Source organism: Equus przewalskii, chromosome 31 (assembly GCF_037783145.1).
Source record: "Equus przewalskii isolate Varuska chromosome 31, EquPr2, whole genome shotgun sequence".
NCBI lineage: Eukaryota > Metazoa > Chordata > Mammalia > Perissodactyla > Equidae > Equus > Equus przewalskii.
The window spans coordinates 24,434,237-24,459,201 of record NC_091861.1 but is presented as its reverse complement, the minus strand read 5'-3'; the positions used below and the strand labels follow the sequence as shown (position 1 = coordinate 24,459,201).

Here is a 24,965-nt window from a genome sequence, read left to right as displayed (position 1 = left end):
ATAGTTCCTTTCCCTGAATATTGGCAATCAGCGTGAGCCAGGACCTAGAATTTTCCCAATGTTCCTATAATATTTTGAAACATATTTTTCAATTTTCCTAAAACAGAGACATGGGTTAGAACGAGGGGCTGAATCCCCAGAATGGACTGAGTCATCAATTGTGGCTTTGTTTCATTTGTTCTTTGCGATGAGCTGTATTCATTTTTGTTTTCCTCTTAAAAACTAAAGATTGAAATTCAGACTTACTTGGTCTGGGAGATAACTTCCATGTTTCATTTCAGGGACAAATAGTTTCAAGATTCTAAAAGGCATGTTTTAGCAGAATTACTAAAGTGATACTTTTAGAATTGAATGATTTATTAATATGTAAAAGAAAAACATCCAACAGAATTAAAATGAATGGAAATCAACTATCCTATATTTTTTATATAGATGTAGAGAAGCAATTGACTAATTATCTAAGTATGTAAATTAATATTTAAATACTATACATGTACTTATTTAAATGTTTAAGTAAATATTTAAATGAATGTTCACATAGTACATATTATTAGCCACATTTTATCAGTAATTTATGTGAAGTGCAGTAGTTATTCTGAAAGTATCAGGAAGGAAAATATATATATTTTTTCAATGATGCTTCTCCCATGCAGAAGAAAATAATGGTATTACTACAAATCCTTTGTAGGACTCTGGAGGGGAGGTGGAAGGAGATTGCTGAGTGGGAATTCCAAATAAGCCCCAACATCAGCATATATAAAGAAGGGATTAGGGGATTAGAAAAATCTTCAAAAGAGATTTAAAATTGACAGCCTCATTTTGACAGATAAAAACATAAATAAGAACAAGAGAAAAAGCAAACTTTTACATAGCAAAATTTATTCAACACTTAGCAAATATATTGAGTATCTAATATGTGTACCTATCACCGTGTTATATTCTGAAAACAATCAAAATGAACAAAATAGACACAGTTTCTGCCTTCACAATTTTAGAGCCAAGTGAAGCCATTTCTAGCAGCTTTGGAGGGACACACAGCAAGAAACTTGCCCTGAAATCAACTCTTGATGAGGCTTATAGTTCGATGTTATTAATGATGCTTTCCATCTGGTCCTTGGTAGCTTCCTGCCTATTTCAGTCTATTTTTGCTCATTATTCTTGCAAAGCACTAAGCTAAGCTGTTTCTACTTTGCTCAAGGAAGGTATGCACTTTCAAAATGTAAATATGCCACATTTCTAATTATATAAATATTTTTTAAAGTTGCCTTTTTCCTTCTTTGACATTTCTGTGTCCTATGGCCTAGAAGCAGTTATTTGATGGCTAAGCTCCATTTGAAGGATAGAGATCCTTAAAAAGGCAATTTCAGTACGTTGTAATAAGTACTATGGTAAAAGAACACCAAGCAGAAACACGTGTGTCACTTAAAGATTTTGGTGAGGAAGCAGTTCAGGTCCCATCAAAAATGCAAAGGAAATGCAAAGGGAAAGCAAAAGAAAGCTTAGTTCATTCAAGAATCACTCCTTTTTCATAAGGTCCACCTGAATATTTTATTGAAAAGTAGTGACCCACAGATTTAAAAGCCCAATAACTTTTATGATAACGAAGTCTGGTTGAGGAAGTCAAGAGGAATTATGGTATGCTAGAGTATTCATATCCTCCATAGCAAATCAGAAGCATGCATTCTCAAATTAACAAATGTGTTCTTCCTTTTGAAGCAAGGTTATTTGGGAGTTTCTGTTTCCCAGCATAGATGCCAGATGGCAGTAGCCACAGATTGCCAGCCTCTGCATGCTGATAATTGTCAACTTTGGATGCTACGGGGTGTTAGAAGCAACTCCTGCTGAGTCAATTTTAATTCCATATATATATTAGTGAATGTCCACTATATTCAAGGCACTGGGCAAACAATTATAAGCACACACTGATTAATGTCTCTTTAGTGGAGCTTGAGGTTTAATGAGGCTTTAAGAAACTGCGTGATGATGATCTTTATTCTCCCTTAAAGCAGTTCTAAATTTTTATGGAACTCTGGATGCCATAATTGGAATTAAGGAGAGGGGGAGGATAGTCATGGGGAAAATTAGCAGATAGATCAAAGTACCTCCTTTCTCAGACACACTAAGGTGATGGGAAGAAGAAAGTGGGTGGTTATTTCCTTTCTGATACTTTCCTCGGTGTCACTATACATCACTCATGCTAGCCTTAGAATAGAAGAGTTTGCACATCAAAGTGCTTTCAATGATGTAAAATATTTTGCAGCTGTTTTTGTAGATTGATACATGGATGGAGCTTCCATTTGGGTTCAATAGTTCTATTTATCACTTAGTTTTGTTTTACTTTGTTCTTCCACGTCTTGCTTTGAAAGTAAATTTTAACCTGATGGCAACTTTAAATATCTTTAGATCATTCTTGCAAGCTAGTGTTGACTAAGCGTGTTTATTACAAGCATTTGTTTTTCATTTTCTTCTTTCTTATTCTGCTAAAAGATTTTTACTACTCAAAGAACTCTAGAGAACATTAATATGTGCCCAAGTGAAAAGAGGATTCAGGTACAACTACATAAGTTTTGTCTGAATTACCAGAAGGATGGATTTGACATCAGCTCAGATCGGTAGAAGATTTCAGGGAAGAAAATCAGGAATTTAGGTTTGGTTTTACTGAGTTGGAGATGTCCACTAGAGATCCAAGTAGAAAAGTTGAGTAGGCAGTTGAATAAGTGAATTTGGGAGAGAGGACTGGGCTGGAGATATAAATTTGGCAATCTTGGACATATAGATGGATTACACTTTGTGTGCAGCTATAAAAGAGGACCAGTTATAAAAACAGAAGAGAATGAACCAGCCAAGGATACTCAGAAGGAGTAAATTATAAAGTAGGAAGAAAACCAAGAGAATGGGGTGCCCTGGAAGTCCAGTGAAGAAAGTGATTCAAGGATGAGGAAATTGTCAATGATGCCTGATGCAGCAGAGAATGAATCAGTAAGATGAACACTGATTCCTGACTTCTGCTTTGTGCCATATAGAGGTCACTGGTGACCTTGACAATTGCAGATTTGGAGAGGTGGAAAAGGCTGAAGAAAGAACAACGGATGTGGAATTGGACTCAATGATTTCAAGGCTTATCCTTAGTGAGTGTTATGAGCTGAATTGTGTCCTGCAAAATCCATAGGTTGAAGCCCTAACCCTCAGTACCTCAAAATGCGACAGTATTTAGAAATAGGGCCTTTAAAGGGATAATTAAGTTGAAATGAGGCCATCAAAGTGGGCCCTAATCCAATCTGACTGGCGCCCTTGTAAGAAAAGGAAATTCAAACACACAGAAACACACCAGGGATGCTTGAACACAGAGGAAAGACTCTGAGGACCCAGCCAGAAGGTGCCATTTGCCAGCCCCGGAAAAAGGCCTCAGGAGAAATCAACCTGTTGGCACTTTGATCTTGGACTTCTAGTCTCCAGAATAATAAATTGTTCTGAAAAATATATTTCTGTTGTTTAAGCCCCCCAGTCTGTGGTATTTTGGTATGGCAGCCCTAGAAAACAAATACAGCAAGTGTCAGCGTTTATTTCCTTTAGTACCAATCAGAACAGTGGCCAAGATGGCCAAGTGCATTCACCATCTTCTGCTGCCTAAGGGGTTTTTCTTAGTTCGTGCCCTGATGATGGCGCCTTTCAGGAACCTGGTTCTTTGTAGGGGATTTCAGAGGGGTTCTTTGTGGGGGATTTCTTTGACAGGTCTCCTGCCTGTCAAAATAAAAACTCCATACCATCAAAAATTGGCAGATGGCAGCAAGGAGAACAGCAGCTTTAATGCTAGCTTACTTCTCTGGATTCTTATTTTCTTATCTTTTCTGGCTTCTGAGGAATTCCCTGACTTTCCAACTAGCTAAGCCATACATGTTAAAAAGCAGTGTGGGGGATATGTGTGTGTGTTTGTTTGTTTAATAATTTATCTAACTTTTTTTTTTTTAAAGATTGGCACCTGAGCTAACATCTGTTGTCAATCTTCTTTTCTTCTTCTTCTTCTCCCCAAGGCCTCCCAGTACATAGGTGTATATTCTAGATGTAGATCCTTCTGGTTGTGCTATGTGGGATGCCACCTCAGCGTGATGAGTGGTGCCATGTCTGCACCCAGGATCTGAACTAGTGAAACCCTGGGCCACCAAAGCAGAAAATGAGAACTTAACTACTCGGCTATGGGGCCGGCCCCTCTAACTTTTTTTAGATATTTCTTTTGGGGAGCGTTTATGGGACACGTGTTCTACCATATTGTCAGAAGCAAAATCCTGAATTAGTTTGAAATCTTTTTTGGGGTAAAGCAATTTGCTGTTATGGATATGTTGCCAGTTTTATCACAGTCAGTAACTTGATTTTTGATCAAGTTGAGTTACTATTAAACTCATAGATGATCTGTATAACGTAATTGCCAGCGTGTCTGGTCAGATTCGCTCGAAGCAGACAATGATAGGGAATTTGGGTCGTGGGCTGTCCTAAGAAAGGTATGATCTCAGGCTAGGTGGCTCATCGCAGCTGAGGCAGACCCTGAAGCAGCGGACACTGGAAATTATCCAGCTATTATTGAAGGAGAGGGATCTGGGGGCCGCATCTCCAGGTCTACCATATCCAGTCATATGGTACTTCACACATGATGCAGTCTTAGGAAATAATAGTGACTTACTAAGGTAGTGGAAACCGAAATTGTTAAGAATTTTTTTGTGAAATTCAATTTTATCCACTAAATTCCTAAAATGTCCATCAACTGTGGCAGTACATTTTATAATCTGTTTCAGTCTATTTTGTAATCAGAAAAAACATACAATAATGTAAAAAATAAAAAGCAAATTTGGAGTGAAGGTGGTCAAAAAGTACAAACTTCCAGCTATAAAAAAAGTAAGTCACGGTGAGGTAATGTACAGCACGGTGACTATAGTTAGCAATGCTGTATAGCATATGTGAAAGTTGCTAAGAGAGTAGATCTTAAAAGTTCTCATCACAAGAAAGAAAGGTTTGTAACTCTGTATGGTTATGGTTGTTAACTAGACCCATTGTGGTGATCATTTTGCAATATATACAAGTGCCGAATCATTATGTTGTACACCTGAAACTAATATAATGTTATATGCCAATTATAACTCAATAGATAGCCAGAAAAGTAAATTTGATTCATGTAACATATTATTTTTTTCTTTCTCGGTAAAGCTCATATATCATTAGGGTTAAGTGTGTGGGCTCTGGAGCTAGACTGCCTGCTGTGAATACTAAGTCCACTGTTTATGATTCGTGTGAACTTGGGCCAATGCCTCTGTTTCCTTATCTGTAAAATGCAGATAATTAATAGGACCTGTTAAAGGTTCGTCTTGAGAATTAACTATGGAAATAGATCTGTGTGCTCAGCGTAGTGCCTGGGTATTTTCCATAAGTAGTTCCTCTTGATAATGTTATCATTGCTCTTTATTAATTCATTTCTTGGCTTCTATTCAAGTTTGTTTAATTGTCTTCTTTTCTGCCTTTCATTTCACATATTGCTATTACCTGATACGCTTCCTGTGTGCTAGCCATTTAACTCCTTTTAATTCCCTGAATGTACTATGCTTTTTCTCATACGTTTTTTTTCCCCTTGTACCTGCTATTTCTAACATCAGAAAAGGCCTTCTGTGTCTTTCCTCCCATCCATGCTTGGCAGTCATATTCTATATGGCCCCCTGCCAAATTCCTACTTGTGCTAAAGATTTGATTCCTATTCTTACTTGGTAGAGTATAGAAATTTCTTCTCACGTAGCGCCCTGGAGTCCCTCTCATCCTCGGTATTTATAAATGTAAAATATTTAAGAATTTTTTCTATCCCCAGAGGCTCAGAATTAGTTTAGTTGTAATTCTTGTTTGTGGCACGGTCTCTTCATTGTTCTATGGAGAGACGCTTGTTTCACTCATTCATTCATTCATTCCTTAATTTATCAATAGGTTATTGACAATGTATAACACCTATGGACACTCAAAGAACTAATACTTTACTGATAACTTACAACTAACTCTCAAAGAACTAATACTTTATTGATAACTTACAATTAACTCTGGATTCCTCCATTCTCTTCCCTGCTTCCCCCCAGAGGTCATGACTATCCTTATTTTGGCTTTTCATTTTCTTGCTTTTAAAGAATATAGTTTAACAGATGGATGTGTATCCCTAAATAACATTGTTTGATTTCAGATATTTTTGAGCTTGCTAAAGGTGGATACCATGCTACATGTAGTCTTCTTAGACTTATGTCTTTCATTCAGCATTTTAAGATCAATTCATATGGTTGCATATAGCCATAGCTCATTATTTTTTACTGCAATATTCTTTTATATAAATATGCCACAATTTGCCCATTTCCACATAAGTGGATATTTAAGTTACTTCTGGGTTATTTCTGTGCTCTCGTGAACAGTGCTTTTTTGAACATTCTTGTGCATGCATCCTAGTGCACATGTGTGATTTTCTCTATGGCATTTATCTAGGAGTGGAATGGCTGAGTTGTAAATATGTGAATATTCAGTTTTATTAGATAATGACAAGTTGTTTACAAAAGTGATCCTACGAACTTATATTCCACCCGCAATTAAGAAATACTTTGATTCACATTCTTTCCAACATTTGGCATTATTATTTTCCTAATCAAATGGATATAGAATATTATTTCACCAAAGTCTTTTTACGTTTTCCCGAGTACTGATGAGGTTGACATTTCCTCCTAAGTTTATTAACCAATATAGTTTCTCTTCTATGAAATACTGTTTCATATGCTTTGGCTACGTGTTTGTTATTTTCTTAATGATTTGTTAAGAATTCTTATATTCTTGGTTCTTAACTTTCCTTGGTTTTGTATCCAAATATTTTAGCCCAGTTGTGAGCTTAGTCTTCATTCTCTGTAAAATTAAAATATAAAATTTACAAATTGGGCTGCAGAAAAGTCCTGAGCCCATCAGTGAAGATATTTATTGATTTACACTCTTATCTTTCCAGGTAAGAATTTTATACATATTTTATGCTATTCTTTTTTTGTTTATTGTAATTTAAGTACTCGTTGACTATTCAAAGGTCAAAAAAGTATTCACCGTTGATTTTTTTAATAAGAGTTTAAAAGTTCCCTTAATTTGTCTGCAGGTGATTTAACCCATATGGTATGCGATAGGGTTCAATTTCATTTTTTTTCTTATTTGGATAACCATTTAAAAAGTATGTTTATTGAATAGTTCTACTGTTTCCTATTGATCTGCCACACCAAACTTGTTATATATTAATATTCAATATATGCATGAGTCAATTTCTTGACTCTCTGTTTTGTTCCATTAATCAATTTGTCTTTCTTTGTGCCACTTCTATAATGTCTTAGTTACTATAGCATCATAAGTCTTGGTGTCAGGTAGGGCAAATATCTGCTCTTTATTCTTCTTTTCAAAAGTCTTGTTTAATTTGATCTTTCACTCTCTATATAATCAGCTTCTTTAGTTCCATAAAATTTCCCATGTTATTTTCATTGGAATTTTATAGAACCTATGGATTGTTTTATAATACAAATATCAAGTTGTTTTCCAAAGTGATTGCATCAATTTAATTTCTACTGTTAATTAATACGAAATCCTTATTAATTTGAGGAAGAACTGTTAAAGTATAATTTTAAAAAGGTTAAAAAACATCTCCATCACACAAATGTAAAATAAAAACATGTCAAAAATTATATTCAACTCATTAATTAATGAGAGAAACATAATACTTTAAAACTAGTCCACCGAGCATTTCAGAAGCTGGATATTTCTAGGCAAGGTTAAAATAAGATTGCTAGGTTAGCAGCCCTCTCCCCAAAGTCCTACAAGGTCATAAACTTCAACCTTTGGAGTTATCTCTTCTATTGGGTGGAAATTCTTGGCATATTTATTATACACAACTATGCGTTAATGTCGACTTCCTCACAGTTGTAAAACTGTACCGAAATCGAAAGTCAAGATCAGCATTTCACTGAAAGAATATCTAGCAATCTCTTTTACCTATTTCTGAGTTTTGGATAATTTTTATGACAAAACTGACAGCAAATTTGTCTCTAGTGTAACAGTTTCACATTTTAACTATATCATTGTTTATCTTCTGGGACAGTTTGGGAAAAATGTGTCAGGAAATTTCCGTAAGGGAGGCTTATTTTACTATTAAAATAGTGAGACGATAACCAAATTTTTAGATTACTGCTATATTCTTTGTCATACATGTAGGTTTTAAAATAATTTGACATTTAGTTTTCACATTATTTAGTGAAAATATAGAAAAAATTTATTTATTTATTAGTAAAGAGATGATTTTTTAATTGTTTATTTAAGTAGTAAACAAGCAAAACTAGCTAAAGATCCATTTATGTCTGCAAGGGATTTGTGAGAAAATCGTGGACTGTTAATTTTCATTAGAGTCTTCTTAACAGAAGTAGTATCTGCATTTTACAGAGATTAAAAGTTAGCACATCTGATAATCAAATGCATATCATTTGATTCTAAAGTCCATGCTTTTATCCCTTCTAGCCCTTATACTGGATTACGAAATAAATTAAACAAATGAAAACACAAACTGTTATGGGAAAAAAGTCAGCTTCCCTAGAAAGCCCATTAATTTTATCTTTGTGTTTTCTTGAGGGAAATTCTATTTGTGACTATTTTCTCCCCTTCCTTCAAATTGTGTCACCTTGTCTTTAAATGTATTCAACCCCATAAGATTTACCTATCGAAAAGTATAATTTAGTTTTACTTAAGTAAGAGAACTAAGTATGAGAGAGAGCCTAAAGAAATCTATGTGTCCCAGCGTGCTATGCCCATTACTGAAGTGTGACTTCTCCCTCTCAGCTGCGAAATGGAAGAGGCTCTTTGGAGGGTTGATTTAAAATCTTATGTCGTTGGTACAAAGAATTAAATAAGCTCAGAGATGCTTCTTTCACTGCATATGAGTGTCTTCATGTAATTTCCAGTTTTATACTAACAACTAGCATCTGTTGAACATGACCTGACTATTTGAGAGCCAATGGTTCCCTAAAACACACGCACTGCTCCTCACATTGGACTTTCCTATTTACTCATGTCATTTCCATCATCCGTGGGCTGTGGGAGTATCATATTTTCCTTCAAGGTATTAAAATGACTAATGCAACATTCCAATCTGAGTTAGAGATTATATTCCACCTTCTATCATCTTCTTATAAGTCTAGAGAAAAAGAAAACACGATTGACATGTTGTAGTTGTTATGACTTTTGATTGGGAGGCTGTTAGGTTTGTGGTAGTAGGACTGTGCTGTCTGCAGTCATACTATGTAAGCTTATAAGCCTTTCTGGAGCTAATAGCTTTATATTTCCAGAATGTATGTGTTCATGTCCGTATACATGTGTGTATATTAATGTATATATATGAACATGTGTATGTGTGCATTTTATCTTTCAGGGTTTCTGTGTGTGTGAGTGTGTGTGTAATGGGAATGAGTAGAGTTGAAGAAAAAGAAAAAAAGTGGAAATGATCTTGAAGCATCTGATCTTTCCTTTATTTTCGAGGTGGTGGTGGTAAAGATACATGATCCCTACCAACGATTTATTACAAGCCTAAATGCTGTGATTGTTGCACTCTTTATTATATATTTAGAATAAAAATTAATAAATGTTCTATTATTTGCAATTTTCCTTTTCTTTTCTTTTTTCTTTTTTTAACAGCTTGACCCAGACCTGCCCCCCCTCATGCAGTTGGGTGGGGGCATGAAGGAACCAAATCTCTTTGCAATTTAAGGATGAACAAATGTAACTTTATACTTATTCTAACTTTCTTTGTCTTTTGCTTCCCATGCTTAGATTTAAGTTAAATTGAGGTTGCTTCAATTTAATTATTTTAAATAAAGTGAGCAGGTACAGAGAGTAGGCCTTGCAAGTGAACGTTGCACATGAGGACATGAGTTTTCTATCCGAAGAGGGACTTGAGTACAAAAGTACTTTTGGGTGGACTTGTAATGTCTTTTACCATGGAAACCACAGATGCTGTATTTCCAGAAGCCTACAAGCCGTGATTACCAAGGAATGGCAGCAGCATAAAGGCACTTGTTGAAGAGCTATCAGCATTATCCGTAATGAAAGAAAATTGATGATTGATGAGCACTCCAGATTCTTTTCTCATTACCATTACATCACTCTGTGTGTGTGTGTGTGTATATATATACTTGTATATTTAATTACACATACATATATGTATATATGTACGTGTAGTAGCTGGGTTCTTCTTCCAAAAAATGACATTATTTTAAATTTTATTTTAAAACTGCAGAGAATGCTATCGAAAGTCATCAGAATTAATCTCTGCCTCCTTATAAGATGTTACTGACTAAAGGAAGTGAGAAAGTTAGGCTTGAGTAATTATGAAAAGAATTAGATGGGCAAAAAGAAGTTGGGGGATTCTTTAGGAGACTCCAACGTCTTTAAAGTGAAGTCATTTTGCACATGTAGTAACGTTTGGAAGCCGAATGGAAATCCCTTGGAAGCGCTTGAGCATGAACTGGGGAAACTAAGTTTTTAAGATGAAAAATCAATAGTAGGCTTACTTATTAATTTACTTTTTATAGGGCTCCATTGGAGTGGTTGCTCTGTTAAGTAATTTAGTTACCAGAAGTTAGGGGTGAATATTTGGAAATGGATAGGAATCTGGTTTACAGTCAATAATCAAAGGGCAGAACTACATAAACATTTCTCGGTATCCCTGTGTGAATCTGGTGTTTGCAATGCTCTTTTGTAATATTTTACAAATGACCTAGAACTTTCCTAATAATGAAGAGTCAACTTGATGAGGAGGCAATAGGCAAGAAGAAGAAATGGAAAGACCAATGTCCCAATTCTATCCAAGTACCAGCTGAAAGAATTTGGGCAAGTCACTAAAATTATTTGAATTAAATTTCTTTTTTTGTGAAATAAAGTCCATGGTTACCTTACTCAAGTCATAGCAACATTGTAAAACAAATAAATCAACAGTCATCTGTTTCTTTCCTAAATAGTCATTAAGTCATGGGGAGATGGTGCAAATAAACAAATTGAAATTAATAAAATTGAAAACGAATTTAAAACCTGTGCGGAATTATTAATCACAAGGTAGAACAATTTGGAATAAGAAAGAGCTTCCAAGGATTCAGCTCACCACAAACCCAAGTTTTGCATCCTCAAATAGTTATAACCTAAGGAAGATGCTTTTTCTCATCCACCGTACTGTTGACTCAGAGTCCTTAATGTTTCTACTAAAGAAAGAACTGGGGATCCCACTACTCCTTCATTCAGGCATTCAGCCAATAATACTTAACACCTAATAGGTCCCAAGCCATATGTGAAACGCTAAAGATATAAGTGTGAACAGAATTCAATGTGCTCCTCCCTCTCATGGAGCCTACATTCTAATGGACTTCCTTCACGTGACCTAGAAGTGCTGCTGTCACTGTCTTAGAAAACAATTGTATTGGTTTCCTAGGATTGCCATAACAAAGTATCATAAACTAATGCTTGAAAACAGCAGAAATTTATTGATTCACAGCTCTGGCGTATAGCAGTTTGAAGTCAAGTTGTTGGTAGTGCCATGCTCTCTTCTAAGCATCTGGGGGATAATCCTTCCTTGTCTTTTCAGCTTCTGGTAGGTGTTCCTTGGCTTGTGGCAGGATAACTCCTATCTCTGCCTCTGTGTTGACATGGCCATCTTCCCTCTATGTGTGTCCAAATTTCCCTCTTCGTATAAAGACACCAGTCATATAGGATTAAGGACCCATCCTACTCCAATATGACCTCGTCTTAATTTAGTTATGTCTGTAATGACCCCAATCTCAAAGAAGGTCACATTCTGAAATCCTGGGGGTTAGAATTTCAACGTATCTTTTGGAAGGATATAATTCAACACATAAGAATGACTTTAGAGAAAATAGGGGTATACACAGTAATGTAGTACATTTTGAAAGGGGTAATTCTGGTAAGTGTAAATGCAACTGAGAGTTTGGTAGGGGTGAGAGTACAGTAAGAGAAGCTTGGCAGAAGTATATCGAGAGACTTGAATCTTTCTCCTTAGTCACTGGAGTCAGAGCACCAAGCATGGCTTTAGGAGGATGCCACAATACAAAAGCACAGAAATGAGGCCAGGTGAAAAGTTCTTAGAAATGGGAATTGCACTGGGAGCTGTGTATGTTAACTTGCCATCCAGATGTAAATTCTCCAAAGGAAAATCACCAAGCAATAAATAGCAAGAGAGCAGAACCGACATGCATCCACTGAACTTGCCTGCTTAGACCAGAATGTCTGGGCAGATACTGCCCTGTTTGAGGTGAGAATAGTAATAAAAACTCAGACATCGACACCATGACCAATATTGTGAAATCAGAGGGAGGCAGGAAGAGAATAGCACCAAGAAGACACAGAGGAAGAATTTTCCTTGGATAATGATCTATATCTACTACAAGTTCTAAAGGAGAATTTCTGCAAAAGTTTGGCATTCTAAACAGAGTCTAGGGCATTATTGAAAAAAGCAAAATAGTGCTTTTGAAAGGACTGTTGACAACTTGGGTCAGAATTATTTTTTGTGTTGTTAAAATGATAAGGCTTACCTTAAAGTTACTGAATAAGAATTTTAAGAGTGAATAAAGGAAGTTGCATTTTAACAAGATCCTGCACGATTTTTACCCTAAGTTCAAGTAACCGGAGCAACAGAATGAGGGGAAAATGAAAAAAAAAACAAAACACACATTAAAATCAGTGTTGAAGCAGATGATACTGTTAGAGAAAATTGATAATGGTTATCCAAAAACTTCTCTACAGTATTCAAAATGTTTCCAGAGTATAGAAAAACTTGGAGAGCTTTTCAATTCGTATTAGAAGATATTAGAATAATCTAAAGATGATAGCCCGTCAATCTTAGTTATAAATTTAGAAGAAAAACTCCTAAAAATATAGGAAAGTGAATCCAGGAGTGAATTACCTAAATAGTTTATTGTTACAAAAACAATTTTTTCCAGAATTGAAAAAATAATTGCATAATAAAAAACTGTTAAAATAGTTAACTAAATAGTGTCCAAAAAAACCCAACAATGTACCATCAGCTTGATAGATTCAAGATAAGTGGTTGGTAACAATCAACATCCATCCACTCTGATGTAATTTTTAGTAACTATAAGTTTTTAGTAAAATATAAATACTTATTGCAATTCCAGAATCAACAATAAAATTACTGCTAAGGCACAGAGGCATTCTCTTCTAAGAATGCACACCACAGTTGATATTTTCCTTTTAAAAGTGCTAGTCAACATCATAAGACAAGAACAATGAAATGTAAATAGAAATATTAGGGACAGTTTCCAGGGGACATGATTGTCATCCTAGAAAACCCAAGAAAAAAACCTGAAAAAAATACCACTACATATAAATGAATTCAATATGGTAGCCATTTACAATACCAAAAAGTTAAAGGTCAGAACAAGGCACTTTTAAAATAGCAACCAAAATTATAAAATACTAAGAAATAAATGTCACAAAGAATATGTAGGACCTACTCAAGTAAAACAATAAAACATTTTTGACCAATATAAAAATAACGTCATTAAACAGTGAAAAGATGTCTATTGGAGCAGATACCATCTAGTAATGATTGCAGTTCCACTTTATTTTTTATTAAGTACAATTACTTAATAAATTAGAGTTGTCATTAGATTGAATAAAAGAAAGCTCCACTTTATATTATAAACAGAAAGCCTAAAGGAGATTTTTCTGTACCTGAGAGAAGACATGGATCAAAAAGTGGTGTGCTTGTTTTTTGTTTGTTTGCTTTTTTAGCTCTAACTTTAAAAAGCATTTGTATAAATTCGTATTTTGATATCATCCATGATCCTCAGTGAGAATATTGAATCAGAAAGATCTCTGGATTAATGAAGAGTTTTACTTCATGTAATATTATAATTAGAAGAGAATGTGGGATTCATTTAATGAGAGACCCCACTCCTTGCAAAATTGTCTTTACTATGAGGAAAAAAACCCAGTTGCTTGCAAGCTGTTATCCAGTTTTTGGCACATTTATATGTATTGGAGAGCTTTCCGCTTCACAATGATGGCCATTTCAAAATTGGGTAATCTCATTCATAATTCTCATATTTCTCTATGATTAGTTCTGTACTATAGAGCATCACATTATGAGCCACCTCATTTTAATCATAATGGCCACATAAGTGTTTAAAGACAGCCATTCGGTTATTGCTAACTCTTCATATTTAGGCTAAACATTTCCAGTTCCTTAAAGCTGTCCTCATATGAGAGACTTCCCAGATCCCTCATTATTTGTATTAGGCTTTAGATGATCGATTTTAGTTAAAAAATATACTTCTGTTATATACTCAGCACTGAATTCAGGCTATTATCTGAAGAATGGACTAGTATTCTTATAAATTTGATAATTCTAGGAAGCAGATCTACGTGGCCTTTGCTGAATTACTTGTGTAATAGCCATATGTCCTCTCAAATTTGCTTTTGTATCCATAGCAAATTTGAACTAATTTAGCTTGATTATCAGTATTACAGTTACTTTATTTAAAATGAACTGCCTTTTCATTTGATAAACAAGGGAAACAGATCCAAGGATAGATTTCCGAGACACTAGTGGAATTCTGTGTCTGGATGTACTTTTGTAGCATGTGTGAGTTTGTGTATGTGTGTGAGGTGTGTGCATGCACGTAGGCATGCATATGGAAGTGTTCTGCTGGAAGACGTCATTGCGATTTTCATGGCTTCTCTCTGGAGAAGTTAGCAAGTAAAGAGAATCTTGATTTCTGTCCCTTCATTTCACCTTACATATAAGGTGAAAAAAATGCGGAAAGAAAATAAGTATATGATGAAAAGAAAAGAAAAAATGTTTATGAATGGAAATATTTTCTTTAGGGGTAAGAGATAAAGTTAGAGAGCTTTCAAGCCTTTTAGAAGATATAAAAGATAAAACTTGGTTTGCAATTGATAACAAAAGCCCTTTTACTTTTATGACACAAGACACGGCTTTAAAATATTCATGAATCTTCTTGAATATATATACAGCGTAGAATATAGTAGTGAAATATTTCTGTAGTACATAAGCATCTTCATATGTCCATTTTTATCTCCCATGTGTACTCCTGCAGAAAGAAAACGAAAAACAACTATCTAGTTTATATGAATTACATTATCAAAATTTTGTGATGTTAGGAAAAATTAAATTAAATCTGTTGTTTGTATAAACATTAAAATGCTTTCTTAGCTGTTTTGGGAATCCTAACTTATAATGCATATTTTTGAGACTATTTAATTAAGAAAATTTCAAATGATAATTATTAACAAGTCACCATTCACTGAACACAATTTTTCTTTTCACTTAGTATTTTGAAATATTAATTAAGCCCTATCACATGAGAGACTTTGCCAGAATTTAGGGAGAAACCAAATGGATTTATTAGTATGCTACTGTTTTTCAGACTGTTGATCTTATTTTATAGTGGACTAAATATACAATATTCAGTTTTTTAAGTGATTTGTCTGGTTTACAACCTACCTGTGTTAACTTTAATATTCTACTGGCCATTACCACTCCTTTGCTGATCCATATATATATTTTCATTTGAGCCTAAATAAATAAATAAGAAGGTAAAGTGTCCCATAATATGTCCCAAAGAGAGTCAAGGTGGAGCAAAGGACTTGTTAAAAGTAGATTTTCAGGCTCAGTCCCTTAAGATTCTGATGTGGTGGATCCGAGGCGATGCTGCTCAAACTGAATTTCTCAAGCATTCACTTGACTCTTATCGTATGGGCAAAAATTGGGAAAACGCTGATTCAAACTTATTCCAAAGACATGTTAAAGACTTCTGCACGATCGTTGTTTTGAATCATCCATACCAGTCTACATCCACTAATACAGATCATTGAATGAACTACATATGATATTTAAACTGACTATATCTAACTGTTTCTCTCTAAACAGTGCAGTATTTTACTCAATTCTTATTTTCTGTGGTGGGAATTCACTCAAAGTGTATAATGCATTCAATCAAATAACTTTTTATTTTCTCATATATCAGTCTTTAGATTAATTATGTTTTTATTTTCTGTTTTGCAGGGTACAAGTTGAATTTTATATGAACGAAAACACATTTAAAGAGAGACTAAAGTTATTTTTTATTAAAAACCAGAGATCAAGTAAGTCATTCATTTTATTCTCCTGTCTATGTGTTTGTACATCTATTTACCGCAAAAGATTCCAGCTCTGCAATCGTTTTGCAAAATATCTTTTATACTGAGGAATAGAACTAATAATCTTGTCTTCCAGGCAGTAAAATTTTAGAAAATTATAGATGTTACATCTGGTGGTGCTAAGGTTTCCTGAATACCTTTAATTCTTCATATCCCATGCCAATAAGTAGACTTCTGAGTGGACCATCTGGATTAGTAGAAACATTGAGGAAAATAATTTAAACAAAGAGTTTCCCCCATTTTAACTATGTGGGACACATAAAATGTACTTTGCGAAGGCTCTGGTGATTCTGACTGACCCTAATGGGGAATAATTGTCTGATTTAGTGGAGAAGCGTTCAGAGTTTCCCAATCATGCCTAATAATGAGAAACATCTAGGGGGTTGTGAAATGTACAGCTTCCTAGCATCCTTCTCTGGAGATTTTGAATCAGGAAGTGTAGGGCTAAGCTCAAAGTTTAACGTCCTCATGATTCTTATCATCAGAACAAGTTGGGAAACAGTGGAACTTCAAGAGGAAATGAATTTGGCATAGTCATTGACCTCCTAAGCTTATTCAAGGTTGACATTTCAATGATACGTGTTACTTCCCCATAATACCAAGTATTTTTTTGTGTGTGTAAGGAAGATTGGCCCTAAGGTAACATCTGTTGCTAATGTTCCTCTTTTGTGCTTGAAGAAGATTGTCCCTGAGCTAATGTCTGGGCCAATCTTCCTCTATTTTGTATGTAGGATGCCACCACAACATGACTTGATCAGTGGTGTGTTAGTCTGCACCTGGGATCCGAACCCACGAACCCCAGGCCACTGAAGCAGAGCACATGAACTTAACCACTACACCACCAAGCTGGCCCCCCAAGTATTTTTAAAAGCTATATGTAATGAGCCAATATGTAGTTTGTCATATGATTATTGCTTAAAATGTCAACAAGCAATGGAGAGGTCTATATTAGGTTGGTGTAGACTTTGGTGTTTCTGAATTTTGACCCCTGAATCCTCTTGGGGTGATCTAAATTAAGTTGTGCCTCTATAGGGTTCAAAGAGAAAAGCTTGAGTTGTGAGAAGTTACCCAAATATTGACTGTAGAGGATATTTCAATATGTAAGGCACACCGGCTAGGGACTCTGCATGTCAGGTTAGCTTCAGGGTTGAGGCTAATAATAATTAATGCTTCTCTAATCCGGTTGTTTAGAATTTGCAAGGAAGCACCGCTGATCGATATGACCTAAAGGAGCCACATCATCTGAATAGAAGGTTTTCTTGATTTTAATGCTAACAATCCTATCTCTCCAGGCCAGAAAATATACATGCCTTATTTGAACACTTCTCCAGCAGCCAGCCTTAACTAAGCTGTCATTGGGGGAGACCAGTTCTATAAAACCAGGGCAATTTCATTAACAGTTTAAAAGACTTTCTCAAGAGCCTAACCCATAAAATGTACCTAAGATTTTAATAAGAAAACCTAGGAAAAATGACATGATTAATCAGCATTAACCTTTAACTCTTAAGAAATGTTGCCTCAAATACACCCACATATAGCAGAGTAAAAAAAAAAGACATTTCATTTCCAGATTTTATTAAGTAATAATTATTTTCAAGATTTTGTTAAGTAATAATTGTAGGAAGGCCTTTCTCAAAATTTTGTGATGTGTGAATCAGATATCACCGGATAATTGCTGGGAAGGTAAAGCTTCTATTCATCAGATTTTAAGCATGTTTTGCTTAATGTTAATTGCTCTTCATTATTTTATTTATTTATTTATTTTGGAAGATTGGCCTTAAGCTAACATCTGTTGCCAATCTTCCTCTTGTGTTTTGATTCCCAAAGCCCCAGCACATAGTTGTATATTCTAATTGTAATTCCTTCTAGTCCTTCTATGTGCGATGCCGCCACAGTATGGCTTGATGAGCGTTGTGTGTGTCCGCACCCAGGATCCGAACCGGCGGACCCTGGGCCACCGAAGCGGAGCACGCGAAATTAACCACTATGCCACTGGGCTGGGCCCTAATTGCTCTTCTTTTTAATCAAGTATTACAGGCTTCATAACTGTGACCTATACAATTTCAAAGAAACATACATAGCAGTCTTAATTCCCACAAAAATTTTAAGATTTCATTGGTATTTAACGTAAAGTGAAAAGTTAGGTTTAACTCAAACTAAAAAATGTGTGTGTGCGTCTGTATTTCTCAGCATATGCTGTTCTGATTTATCTATAATTACATGATTACTAATTAAATGCGTCATATATAATTATATACATGATTATCATTTCTCTATAATCAAATCTACAAGGCGTTCTGAAGATACGAGATTTATAACTTATTCCATGAATTTGTAACCAGCTAGATTTTCTAGCTAGCTAAAATCTGTCCCCAAATTGATAGATAAATAAAATGCTTACTTCTTAGTGCATTGGAAGTAATCTTGATTGGACATGATTTTTGTGGTTTCTGAATGCTGAAACTTAGATTTCCTCTCAGCGTATAATATTCACCGTCATTGACAGTTCACCCATTCTGTCCTTTTTGTTTCAATATTCAACTAATTAAAATTCAGGTACCTAGAACTGCAGAGAGTTTAGGTGATTATGGTGTTGTAGTTTGTAAATACAATGTAAGTGGTGAACTTAAAGTTTAAAGTTGATATTTTTGACAATTCTTTCTAGTCTTTTGAGAACTAAGTTCAAATGAAAATCAAATTTTTGTTGTTTGTTTAAAGGTCTAAGAATACGTCTGTTCAATTTTTCTCTAAAATTATTAAGCTGTTTATTATACATAATCCGAGTGCTTCTCGAAAACCCTTCACAAGGAAATGAATGGTAAGGTATCTTTGTCTGACCTTCAACAATATTCTTTTGATTTCTTTGAATTCTATTATAGTTTTAAAGGATGTTATATAGAATGCATTTTTCTCAAGGACGTTTCAGGTGTTTGTCACAATTAAATTGATCCAGCTTTCAGTTAATGTGTGAATATAATCCTTGTAAGTTCTTTTTAAACATCTCTTATTTTATTGTTATCTATTGTTTATTACTAGTATAATGATAATACTGGACACTTACCCATAAAATTTTTATTGCTAATCAAAGTACCTAAGTAATTGCTTAATATGGGTCAATCTCTTTAAAGGCCCAAATACTTTTCTTTTCTTGGCTTACAAATACTCCCAAAAGTTCACTCTACTGTTAATATTAGCGATAGTATTAATTATTGTTATCACTGTTAATAATAATATTATTATACCAGCTTTATAAACGTTTTCAATTATAGTCTAGTTGTTACTTTTTTTTAAGGTTTCTTGAGGACATTATGCTGAGTGAAATGTCAGACATAAAAAAGAGAAATAGCATATGATCTCACTTATGTGTGGAATCTAAAAAAACAAAACAACGAATCTAGTTGTTACTCTGAGAAACACTCCAGCATTTATTGGAATGCATGACTATCTCAAGTCTCAGATTTTGCTTGTATGGTTCTTTATCTTATTTGAGTTAAATGGCATTGATTTATTTTAACTTCTTTTTCCATTCATTATCATATTACTTTTATTAAATTGCATTTATATTCTTTTGTGGACTTTCCTTCTTTTTTGTTTTTGGAGGAAGATTAGCCCTCAGCTAACTACTGCCAGTCCTCCTCTTTTTGCTGAGGAAGCCTGGCTCTGAGCTAACATCCGTGCCCATCTTCCTCTAGTTTATACGTGGGACGCCTACCACAGCATGGCTGCCAAGCAGTGCCATGTCCGCACCCGGGATCCGAACCAGCGAACCCCGGGCCGCCGAGAAGCGGAACGTGCGAACTTAACCGCTGCGCCACCGGGCCGGCCCCTGGACTTTCCTTTTTAGGCATCATCTTTTGCGAGAAGCAATCAGGAAGGGGCCTGGGTGTATAATGGCATGGATAATCTTTATCTCACCACCACCTTGGGTCCCTGTCCAGTCTACTAAATTTAAAATAATTTTCAAAGCAGAAAACAAATTTGATGGCTAACTTCTATACAATTATTTTTTCATGTAGAGTTTGCCCTAAGAAAATGAAAAAATAAAAAAAGATTATGGTAAAATGGAAAATGAGGGCATAGTATGCTTTTAAATGAATTGGTTCTTCTTCAGCTTATTTAGATAGTGAAAATGATTACATATTTATTAAACAGTTCAGAAATAAGTTAAAGATTAACAAGCTAAATTTTATTGTGTAATAATTTATGAGATAATTCTTTATAATTTATTTAATGAAATATAATTATGGATATTTCACTATATGTTTATTGACTATTTACCATGTATTCATATCGCTGTAACTGAAGATATAGCCATGAAAAGGAATATTTAACTACTCTCAGGGAATTTTCAGCTTGTGGAAAGGTGGTATATTTTGGAGTTCTTGCTATTTTCTGGCATTGGGTTTTATGTATATGATTTCCTTCAATATATATTTAATCTTGTTGTACCTACTTTCCATATAAAGAAGCTGAAGTTTTCTCATATTTGCCCTCTTCTTTGACTCCCTCAGCACTAATCTTTTTGTGTCTTTTATCCCTACCTCATTGACCACAGGAAGCCAGCACTTTTCCATTGCCCCAAATTCTTACTGTGTGTTCAGCTTCTCTACTTGGATGTCTAATAGGCATTTCAAACTTGCCATGTTCCCATGGGCTGCTTCTGTGATCTCCCACATCTCAATGAGTGACAGCTCCATCCTTCCTCCAAACCCTGCTCCACTCCTAGCCTTCCACGTTTCAGCTGATAGGAACTCCATCCTAACAGTTTCTCAGGCCAAATGCTTTGGAGTCATTCTTGACTTCTCTCTTGTCTCACACTCTGCAGCATATGCAAAGCCCTAAGAAAATCCTGTTATTTCTACCTTCAAGAAATATCCAGTGTGTAGATGCTTCTCAATGCCACCACCCTGGCACAAGCCACCTTCTTTCACCTGTATTACTGCAAAGGCCTCCTAATTAGTCCTCCTAGTTGTACCTTTGCTCCCCTTTGGTCTATTCTTACTGTAGCAGCCAGTATTTCTTGAGAATATAAGTTGGATCTTGACATGGCTGTGCTCTGAATGCCAAAGTGCCTGCCATGGCCTGTAAGAACACATATTTTCCCTGTAATGTCACCTCCTACTACTCATCCCCCACCATTTTGCTCCTGCCACATTGGCCTCTTCTCTATTCCTAGATCATTCCAGACACACTGCAGGCTCAGGGCGTTCACACCCGCTGGTCCTTCTGTCTGTAATTCTCTGCCACTAAAAAGCATAGGGACACTTCCTCAGATCTTTACTCAAAATCATATTTTCAGTGAAGCCTTACCTAAACATCCTGTTCAAATTGTAATCTCCTCACAAGACTCCCTTGAATAATTTTTTTCTTCTTCCTTTTCATTTTTCTCCATTGCCTTTCTCTCTTTTATATATTGTACATCTTTTACTTGTTTGTTTCTGTGTATTTCGTATGGATTGCAATGGATATTCCATGAGGGCATTGTTTGTATCCTCAGAGCCTGACACAAATTCGGTGCTCAGTAGTTATTTTTTAAGTGAGTGAGTGACTAAATGAGTAAATGAGGATCTTTTATAATCTGATCTTGCTTACCTCACCTCACCGATCTGCTACTCCAGCCATGCTGACCTACTGGAAGCAACTTACAAACTCTGCTCTCCATCGTCTCCAGGCCAATGACCGTTTTGCTCCCTCTCCCTGGACCCCTGTTTCCAGTCCTGGCCCCCACTACCCACTCTTTTCTAACCTGCTCCAGGACTCCTAGTCCTTCAGGATAACAATTTCTTGGATGAAACTTAATCTGAAATTCTTACCTGACATCATGACCTATTGCCCAATTCCACTCTGGATTAGGAGTGACTTTTGGGGACTTTCTGATCATGCCTTGAATACTTCTGAACTTAGCATATTGCCATTGGTTTTATTATGTACTTCTCTGTTCTCTCTATATGCTCACTGAGGGCAAGGACCATATTGTATTTGTCTCTGTTGCTCCCATACTTGGCGTAGGACTTTGTGGGTCAGTGAATGTTGCTGAATTGATGGAATTATACTCAACAGTTTTATTAATAATTTTACGCAATCTAGATGATTCAAGACCACTGCCTAGAGATGTCAGTGTATATTATATTTCTCTATGTGTTATTAAAAATGGTTCACATTAAAAATCCTTCTAAAAACATTCCAGAATTGTTTTTAAAACTTGGTAATTTATAATTAAAGTGTACATTAGAGAGGCTTGAAAATCAGAAAATGAAGCATGAAGGAATCCTTCTAGGGTAAAAGGGCATTGCCTGGTGACAGCAGAGTGGAATTATATTATTTGAAAACGTTAAGATGGACAAAGTTTCCTACAATTAACTTCTATGCCGTATTACTAAGAATATTCAGCCATAATTATGGAGGCTATACATTTGAAAAATCAGATTACTGCAATTAAAAAACATAACAAAATAGCTCATGGCTCCATTTTGAATACAATGTTCTGTTTAGTTCCCATTGTCAATGCGGTATTGTTTAATGAAAACCAGAAGTGGCCTTTATGGGCACAGGGTATCTTGTAAAATAATGAGGGCTAATTCAGCAAAGAGATTTATTTAATTAGAGCTCCTGGCATAATAAAGCTGCAGATATTTTGTGTGGCTTTGCTTTATTTTAAGTCCCTTCCAGGAGTTAACACTGATTGGAAAATGTTGCAAGTATGGACAAGCTAAAGGATATGCAAAGAATTTTACTGTTAATGTATGAAACTGTGCACACGACAAACTCTGATGTACACACACTTTACAGTAAATGATTTAAAGGCATCAGCACAGGAAACACCTCCAGCACGTAGTTTGTGACTTTCATTGAGAGATGGGCCATCAGCATTGACTCATTGCCTACTGGTGCTTAGAGTTCTGCACTGTGTGTCAAAACTCAGGCATCCTTTCCACTCTAGAAGCTGTTGAAGTAATTATTAGTTTTTAACATCAAGTGATAGAGACAAAGGTAAGAAGCACATGAATGTGCTTATATTTCATGGAATTTGGATTTGCATTTAAAATCAGTGCCTAATATAGCAAGGAGTGTGTTCAGGTGACATTCAGATTTTAAAGATTATTTCTTCTTTAAGGTGTGTTCAGGTGACATTCAGATTTTAAAGATTATTTCTTCTTTATAAGAAGAAATAAAATTTTGACAATATCTTTTAAGTATTTCATGACCAATAGGAATGAATAGCATAATATAGACCTTTTCTCTCACATGTATTGGTTACAGTAAGATTAAAGCAGCATCAAGTACTCTAACACATAATCTCAAAAATTCTAAAGAATCTTTTTGGTTCCTGGAGTCTAATGTTGGTGTTCCTAGTCAGTGTAGACCTTTTCTCCATAGAGTGGTTCACAGACACACACACACACATATTATAGAATACAATATATACAGACAATATTTTAAGTACAATATTATACATATAAGCCACTTTCATTTTGTGACTATGTGCTGTCCTAAGACCTAAGAACCCTTTGCAATGAGCTTCCAGAAAGGCAAGGAGAGCCTAGAGAAGGCACATACACTGTTTAAAATTCTTGGCCAACATATGACAAGCATCATGTACTCGTATTTCATACTTAGAACTCATGTGAGGGTCAGTCAGATCATCACACCCTGACACAAAGGCTGAGAAGTGTAGCCTTTGGCTGAAGAGTGGCTTTTTGCCCTCACCTTTACACTACGGAAGGGGAAGAAGGCACGTTCATAGATAGAAAGCCACTTCTATCTTAGCCAGTGTGTGTCTGTTGGAAAGACATGTCTGTTAATGTCCGTTCTCTCAAAGAGTCAGTGTTTAGTCCTTTCCACAACACACTGACAGGTGGTTGTCTAACCTGGTATGAAGTCCATGCAGTGCTTTGGAAAACTTCCGTTATTGAAAAGTCTCCCTAACGTATTGTCAAGGTTCTACTATGCTTCGGTGTCAGTTTTGGACTGAAAACTAAATTGGTTTTGGACACATATTAAATTTGGTATGTCTTTGAAACGTGGTACTAGTGCCATACTTACAGCTCAGTTCTTGGTATTTGTTATGGTTAGGAGAGTTTTATAATGGTCCTCCCTGGTTTAGGATACTATACTTTCATTAATGAAATACAACCTTACATTCATGTTTTTTCTTTGGGGAGCTATCAGTCTGAGTTCATCTTGAGTTTGTGACCCACAGGTCCTTCCTATGAATTATGCCCCACATGTTGACCCTATTACTTTCATGTGTTTACCAACTGCTCTATTCTTCTGGTTAATGTATTCACCCCCTGAGGTCCCCCTCAGCTGCCGAAGTTGATCTGACATCAACAGCAGCTCTCTTCCCGCCTTTACCAGGAGCCATAAGTAAGCTGTGAAAAGTGACTGAGGCTACGCATCACGGACGTCCTCTATTTAACTTCTGCCACTATTTCCATTGTTTGACATGACTCTTCCGGTTCTCACAATGATGCTTCAAGCACGAATTTTATCTATAGGCCTAGTTTAATTCAGAACAGTATGCATTTCATAATTTTATTTTATTAATTTTAATAATATAAATATTTCAGAATGGTATCAATTTTGCTTTTATGTTTTCTCTTGTTTTTTAATTTTTTTAAATTTAAAAAAGTGAAATTTATTTTTTATTATTTGATCAATGATTCATAATTAATGCAATATAAATAAATATGGCA

General features: G+C 35.4%; 1 protein-coding gene across 13 annotated transcripts in view; it reads left to right on the top strand.

Annotated features, from left to right (window-relative positions):
- Window positions 1–24,965, top strand: part of KCNT2 (potassium sodium-activated channel subfamily T member 2) — a 351,003-nt gene that overhangs the window by 70,966 nt on the left and 255,072 nt on the right. For all 13 annotated transcript variants that reach the window (XR_011535342.1, XR_011535341.1, XR_011535339.1 and 10 more), the window contains exons 2-3: window positions 16,136–16,215; window positions 18,988–19,087. Coding sequence is in view for 8 of the 13 variants with exons in the window: in XM_070602415.1 (XP_070458516.1) it covers window positions 16,136–16,215; window positions 18,988–19,087 (180 nt within the window). In the remaining 5 variants the exon portion in view is untranslated. The remainder of the gene's footprint in view (window positions 1–16,135; window positions 16,216–18,987; window positions 19,088–24,965) is intronic.